This window comes from Arachis hypogaea, chromosome 10, assembly GCF_003086295.3.
Source record: "Arachis hypogaea cultivar Tifrunner chromosome 10, arahy.Tifrunner.gnm2.J5K5, whole genome shotgun sequence".
NCBI classification, from domain to species: Eukaryota; Viridiplantae; Streptophyta; class Magnoliopsida; order Fabales; family Fabaceae; genus Arachis; species Arachis hypogaea.
In genome coordinates this window covers 23,678,100-23,685,757 of record NC_092045.1, presented here as the reverse complement: position 1 = coordinate 23,685,757, position 7,658 = coordinate 23,678,100, and the positions used below count along the sequence as shown (strand labels likewise).

General features: G+C 34.0%; 1 protein-coding gene across 2 annotated transcripts; it reads left to right on the top strand.

Moving 5' to 3' along the window:
* The first annotated feature begins 207 nt into the window (after positions 1-207).
* On the top strand, positions 208-5,179 carry LOC112715383 (phosphoinositide phospholipase C 2). Of its 2 annotated transcripts, none has more exons than XM_025767137.3 (9): positions 208-721; positions 1,881-2,077; positions 2,491-2,626; positions 2,709-2,954; positions 3,043-3,299; positions 3,706-3,823; positions 4,193-4,345; positions 4,446-4,532; positions 4,722-5,179. In XM_025767137.3, exons 1-9 carry the CDS (start codon positions 416-418, stop codon positions 5,013-5,015), a joined length of 1,794 nt encoding a protein of 597 aa, XP_025622922.1. In that variant the 5' UTR covers positions 208-415; the 3' UTR covers positions 5,016-5,179. The 2 variants fall into 2 exon arrangements, with proteins under 2 accessions (XP_025622922.1, XP_025622921.1); XM_025767136.3 differs by having other exon boundaries at positions 209-721; positions 3,040-3,299.
* The last annotated feature ends 2,479 nt before the right edge of the window (positions 5,180-7,658 follow it).

The following is a 7,658-nucleotide window of genomic DNA, read 5'->3' as shown; positions in this document are numbered from 1 at the left end:
ATAAAAATCAACTTTGCACACGAAATAATAATAGTTCTTTGTTGAATAAGATAAGATTAGAATAAGTGGGACCCAGGGTGAGTAAAACAGTTGAAGATGGATTGGTAACTGCCAAATGTCCCACGTTTCATTGGTTAACTGTAACTACCGTGGGACCCACACGTCGCCCACACCTGTTCAAATATTCAATGCCATACAAAGCTCTCTTGTGTCTTCTACACTTCTCTTCTCTGTCTTCTTTGCCTACAAAACAAGAAACGTATCTCATTTTCCAAATAACTAAAAAACACTTATCTTCAAACACTGAAAGCACAAAATTCACATACACGCAAAACGCGCGCTTATATCACAATACAACTGAAACGGTTACTGAAACTGAAACGGAGTGAAGAGAAGAGAAGCGAAACTTAGAGCGATGTCCAAACAGACTTACAGAGTTTGCTTCTGCTGCCGCCGGCGATTCAAGCTCGCCGTGTCGGAGGCGCCGCCGGAGATAAGGAATCTCTTCGACCGGTACTCCGAGAACGGGCTCATGACGGCGTCGCATCTGCGGAGCTTCATGGTTGAAGTGCAGAGAGAGGAGACAGCGACGGAGGAGGAAGCGCAGGGAATCATTGATGGACTCAAGCATCTCAGTATCTTCCATAGAAGAGGTCTCAATCTCGAAAGTTTCTTTAAGTTCCTCTTCAGTGATAACAATCCACCACTTGCACAACCAATGGTAACAAAGAGCTGTTTTATTTTATTAGTTTTTCTTCGTTTGGATCCTTGTTTATGTACTGTGTAGTTTCATTTCGTATTAGTCAGTTCTTGATTTCTTTCCAGATTTAATTTTTGTTCATTGCTGACAGTGTAGAAAGTTCTATATAGACATTTAATTATGTATTGCCACATCATCAGAAGTGTTAGATTCAATCGCCTACTATTCTTAAAGTGATATAAAATTAAAAATGCAACAATCAGATTAGATGGTGGCGTAAAACTTTCACGGTGACATGCATTGTGGATGTTCTGTTTTTGTTACTGGATTTTTCTCCCCCAAATTTGATTTGCCTTTTTTTAAAGTTATTGTTGTTTTATGTGTCGGTATCATATGTAATACCCTGCCTCTATCATGTCCTTCATGGACTAATAATTGTTCTCGGTAATTAATGAGGCTAATCTCATGTTCTCAGCCAAAATTTTTAGTGATTCTGTTTCAGTTTCGGTGTTATGATTGTACTTTTAAGTTTTAATCAATCAAGTGTTTGTTGGTTGATTACATTGTCTTATTAGGAATTGTGTAATTAAAAACTTATTGATAGAAATGGTTGTTGATATGTTACCAAAGGCTTATATGACTGAGAGGTTTAGAATTCGGCTCTTTTTGTTCCTTGTGCTTCTGATAAGAGTTGAATTTCAGTAGAAGTTTATTATGAATCTTTGCATTGTCAACATTTCAAGGCCAAAAAGAGGTTCTTACCTGTAAAAGGGTGTGTTAGATATAAAACTATTTATTGTCTACACAATAGATTGCCATTTTTCTAAATTATTAATGTTTTATGTGTTGGTATCATTATACCCGGCCTCTTTCACTGTTTTCATGGACTAATAATTGTTCTCGGTTATTAATAAGGCCATTGTCAGCTGAATTTATAGTGATTCACATTCAGTTTTGGTGTTGAGATGTAAATTCATTGAATATTTCATGTTGGATTGTTGGTTGATTACATTGGCTACTAGGATTTGTGGAATTGAAAACCTAATGTATTTGTAAATATGAAACTTTGATTATGATATTGGGTTACATTGTAGCCTTTCATAACAATAACTCATCATTAACTTAATTACATATTATATGCACTATGTTGTTCTGATTATTACTTCTTGTATTCTTGCAGGTGCACCATGATATGAATGCACCATTGTCTCATTATTATATATTTACCGGTCACAATTCCTATCTGACGGGAAATCAGCTTAGTAGTGACTGCAGTGATGTCCCCATCATACGTGCACTGCAGAGAGGTGTTAGGGTCATTGAATTGGATATATGGCCCAATGCATCAAAGGATGATGTGGATGTTCTTCATGGAAGGTAAGTCTACCGGTTGAATATGATACTGGTTTTTTAATTTTTATGAACTCAAATAATCTCCTTTTTCCCTGTATCTGTCTTCCATTTATGTTTCGTTTTTTGATGTGGCAAAAGTCAAATTTTATACCATTGATATATTTCTTTCAGATGAATTCGTTTCTGTTATAATTATCTACTCTAAGTTATGATGGTAAGCATGAATTGCTTGCTTGCAAAGGATTTCTCCCACAGTTTAATGAGGACTAAGTCTAATATTCTACAAAACAGCAGTGGGGGAAAGGGAAAATGTCTAAATTATTTCAGAAATTCATGGTTGTAGAAAAGATTATATATCATTTAATATATTGATACTATTGGAAATTGAATTTTGATTTTGATTTTTCTCCGAAAAAGTAACATAATTGATTATGCAGGACATTGACTACTCCCGTGGCACTCATCAAATGTTTGAGGTCTATTAAGGAGCATGCTTTTGTTGCATCAGAATATCCAGTTGTAATAACCTTAGAAGACCATCTTACTCCTGATCTTCAAGCCAAAGTGGCTGAGGTTGGTTCATTGGAGTTCATACCGGGATTCAAAATACTATACATTCTTGTAGTTGAAACTGACTTCTGTTCAAATCTTTTAGATGATTACTCAAACTTTTGGAGACATACTATTTTGTCCTACCCCAGAAAGTGTGAAGGAATTCCCTTCTCCAGAATCACTTAAAAGAAGGGTCATTATATCAACCAAACCACCTAAGGAGTACCTTGAGGCAAAAGACATAAAGGAAAAGGAGGATGAATCACATCAGGGAAAGGCTTTGGGTGACGAAGAAGCATGGGGGAAGGAAGTCCCAAGTCTTAAAGGCGGTACTATTGCTGATTACAAGGTTATAGACTGTGTCCTCAGCACCATACAAATCCCAAAGATATTTAATTTTGCAAGAGATTTGTTGATTTATTTACTGTCTCTAGCAGAACAATGGGAATGATGATGATGATGATGATGATGATGATGATGACAATGACGATGATGATGAGGAAGATGCTGATGAAGAAAAGTCTCGTCAAGATGTATGTGCTGAATATCGACGTTTGATCGCTATTCATGCTGGAAAGCCCAAAGGAGGATTACTTGAAGGTCTTAGAGTGGATCCTGATAAAGTGAGGCGATTAAGTCTAAGCGAGCAGCAGCTTGAAAATGCTGCTTTATCTCATGGAAAAGAAATTGTCAGGTATTGTGAACTGTTTCCATAAAGTTCTTCAGATAGTAGTCACTTGCATTGCTTCACTGACCTCATGATGATATAAACTTCACATAATTATCTATTGTGACTATGTAATGCAAATATGTAAAATTTGACTAGTAAATAGCTTTTGTTTCTGTCGTTTACATTTCAGTAATTTGACAAAAATGAGACGATATAATAGATAATAGTTCAGGCTATGATTTATTAGCTCTAATGATGGTGCAATCCGTAATAAGTTCCTTAAGTCCTTAACTACAATGATTGGTCATATTTGAGACTTATGAGTTCTGATTGCTGTTCATATTGTCATACCAGACTCATTGATATCACAATGATTTCAGCTTGGTTCTGTTAATATACCAGATTTTCTACTTATTCCTGATGTTTGCAGGTTTACTCAGCGGAATATACTGAGGGTGTATCCAAAAGGCACTCGCATTACCTCGTCGAATTATAACCCATTAATTGGGTGGATGCACGGAGCGCAAATGGTTGCATTTAACATGCAGGTTTCTATTTCCCAACCTTTTTTTCTTTCGAAAAAAGAAAAATTGAAAGAAAACAAATTCCTGATTCTCCCTTTTTTAGTTGTTGTAATTAAGGTTTCTAAATGTGAGGTCTGAACTATGGCAGTCAGAAAATTTGGGGATGTATTTTTTAAAGTATGATTTATAAGTGTTGTTATGTGTGTTATTGCCTATTACTTTTCCTTCACTGAGGATGTGAGATTTCATTTACACTTCTCTCAGCTATATCAAGACATTGCTACTAGACATATCTACTAAGATCATCAAGTACATTATTGATTTGTGATGTCAATAGATTATTAATGAAAGTTGTCCAGTGATCAATTTTCATTGTTTCTGGTTTCATGTCAGGGCTATGGCAGGTCTCTGTGGTTGATGCAGGGAATGTTCAAAGCTAATGGAGGATGTGGTTATGTTAAAAAACCAGATTTTCTATTAAAGACTGGTCCAAATAATGAGGTCTTTGATCCAAAGGCTAAGTTGCCTGTGAAGACTACTTTGAGGGTAAGTACTTTGATGATTCCATCATTTTTTTTTTTAATTTCAACTATTTCTAAGTCTAGATAGATCCTAACCGAAGTGTACTTTTCTTATTCTTATTTAGGTAACTGTATATATGGGGGAAGGATGGTACTACGATTTCAAGCATACACACTTCGATCAATACTCACCTCCAGATTTCTATGCAAGAGTATGTTTAGATTATCAACTATATTTCATTATATGTTTTATTAAGGTTATGTTTGGTATAGAGACAGAGACAGAGATGAAGTATCTTTGTAATGTTGTCTAATAAGTAATATCCATATTGTCGCATCATATGTTACTTTCCTTATGGTTCTTATATCATTTTAATTGATTTGATAAACTCTTTGTGTAGGTGGGGATTGCTGGAGTCCCTGATGACACTCTGATGAGGAAAACCAAGACAAAAGAGGACAATTGGTTGCCAACTTGGAACGAGGTATTCGAGTTCCCACTATCTGTTCCAGAACTGGCTTTGCTTCGTGTAGAAGTTCACGAGTATGATATGTCTGAGAAGGATGACTTTGGTGGACAGACATGCTTGCCTGTGTGTGAACTTCAGACCGGAATTCGAGCAGTTCCACTGCATAACCGCAAGGGAGAGAAGTACAACAATGTGAAGCTTCTCATGCGCTTTGAGTTCATCTGATTTTTGTGCACATTCTTCTTCTGTTCTATATATGTTCTGTTGTACAGCCATTATAATATGTCACTAAGAAGAATTCATTCATGTATGTTATTTGTCTTGAAGGATGCTTTCTCTCTTCAATGATGCTTTTGAGAAATAAGATTGTTTTGTCTTGTTTTCTTGAAGAGTTGTGTAGGAGCTATGAGATAGTGTTGTGGTGAGGCTTGTCAACATATATATATATATATATATATATATATATATATGCTTTGTATATTTTGACTGAAAAGCTTATGTGTTTTGTTGAGGTTGATGCTTCCATTTCTTATTATTCATAAGTTTGCATTTTATTCTACTGCAATGCAATATTGTGTTTGTTTTGAATCTTACTTGCTCTTCTTGGAAATGATATTTGTACTTGCTCTAGCACACATTCGCACACACAAAAATGTTCCATTGGTCATAGATTTTCATTAACTTATTGCATAATTTTATTTAAAATTTTGCAAGAGTTTAAACAAGTATACCTTGTAATCATTTGGTATGAACTAATTTATCTGAATTTTAGATAAGTTGATGTATAATTCACATTGACCTGTTTAGTTAGATATGACTATCAATCATTTAAATTACTAAATAATCTACATTGCTTTCAAATATGTATCTATTTATCTATTTATCTATCTATTTATTTATAATATATTAAATTCGATACCAAGATTTTCGCACAATATGTTCTTGACATGTTAGATAATCTCTATTTCTCTAGCTTTTTCACATTATCATTTTAACAAATTTGTCATTCTATAATAGAACCTAATCCCACATCAACTGTTTTCTTTGCTTCCCTCATATTTACTTCAAAAAGCTTCTGGTGTTATTTTATTAGCTACAATGGTAACATTTTCAAATTTATTGTTCTTCTTTATTGGTCATTGTTACACCTTTTCTCCTCCTTTGACTAAATTTCATCTTTTGTTATTGTAAACCTTTCAATGTGAATATATCCATTTATCTATCTATTTATAACATTAAATATTTAAATCTGATACAAAGATTGTTGTATATTATGTTATTGACTAGATAATCTTTAGCTTTGACGCATTATCATTTTAACAAACTTGTCATTCTATAATTGAACCTAATGACACAAACTATTTTCTTTGCTTTCCTCATATTTACTTCAAAGCTTCTGTTGTTATTATATAACTAAAATTGTAACATTTTCAAATTCATTGCTCTTCTTTATTGGCCCTTATGTTACACTTTTTTTCCTTCTTTGATTAAATTTCACCTTCCGTTATTGTAAACCTTTCAATATGAATCTATCTATTTATAATATATTAAATTCGATGCCAAAATTGTTACACAATATGTTCTTGACATCTTAGATAATTTCTAACTTTGCCGCATCACCCTTTTAACAAATTTATCATTCTATAATTGAATATAATGTCACAAACTATTTTCGTTGCTTTCTTCATATTTACTTCAAAGCTTCTATTGTTATTAACTTATTATATAACTAGAATTGTAACATTTTCAAATTCATTGCTCTTTTTATTGACCCTTATGTTATACTTTCTCCTCCTTTGATTAAAATTTTGCATTTGTTATTGTAAACCTTTTAATGTGAATGTGAATTAAATATATATGGATTTGTTTATAAGTCACTTAAACACCGTTTAATGCACTCTCATTCTTCAAATAAAATTTTTATTCATGCTTATCGTTCCGAGAGTTACCTTAAACTAGATTGCTTTTGATTTTGAACATGAAGTCTAGACTTCTTTTGAGCAGCGTCCGATTTTTGTTGGTGTTGAGGTGCCGCCGTCCGAGTTACTTGTGAGGAAGTGGAGGGTGGTACCTGCAAGGAACTCCGATACTTAAGTTAGCAAAGATTTTAAGCAGATTTTTAGTAGATTGGGTTCGAATTATACCTGAGGGTGTCAGGATATTTATAAGTGTAGAACTAGGATCAATAACCACCTTTGGAGTAGGTCCACCTTTGATGGTGGGTTTGTTACTCCCTTTTGTTAGGGAAGTCGTTAAGATTTTCTTTCTAGATGAGTATGAGTTAGTTGAGATTCATCTTATTTGAATAAGAAGGCTAAGTTGGTGCCACGTGGGCCGACCTTTATGAGGTTGGATAGGTCCCAGAGTGTGATTTGGACTCTTGCTCTATAGACTGGGTTTTTAATAATTTTGAGTCTGGCTAAATTATGGGTCAGGGTATGAACAGTGTCCTTACTCGAGATCAAGCTTCATGAAGTCGGACTCAAGCAATCAAATGATCAACTCAAAATATCGGATTGTAAAGAAGTAGTTTGTGGTATGAAGCTAAGGAGGTCGGTCAACTCAACATTATTTGAATAATGTAACATTTCTGTAACATTTCTCACTTTGTAATTGTTCGCGCATTTTTTTTTGCACTATCATTTTGCTGTAGTGTAGTTGTTACTTTCTTAAAATTTGTCATTTAGTAATATGATATTTCAAGTCATTTTGATGTTATTTACGACTTGCTTTCTCTATACGACTCGTTTTTGGCCAAGTTGTGTTTTCATGAACTGATTTGCCCAACTCGTTCATTCCGAGTTATTTAATAACTTGTTTTAATACAAATCATTTTTGAAACTTACAGTTCTGATTTTGTACGACTTT

Bases quoted from the DNA above. Each gene is read 5' to 3' on its own strand.
- LOC112715383 (XM_025767136.3), top strand. From the start codon at position 416: ATGTCCAAACAGACTTACAGAGTTTGCTTCTGCTGCCGCCGGCGATTC. The intron at 4,346-4,445 runs GTAAGTACTTTG...ATTCTTATTTAG, and splicing joins CTGTGAAGACTACTTTGAGG to GTAACTGTATATATGGGGGA. The intron at 4,533-4,721 runs GTATGTTTAGAT...CTCTTTGTGTAG, and splicing joins CTCCAGATTTCTATGCAAGA to GTGGGGATTGCTGGAGTCCC.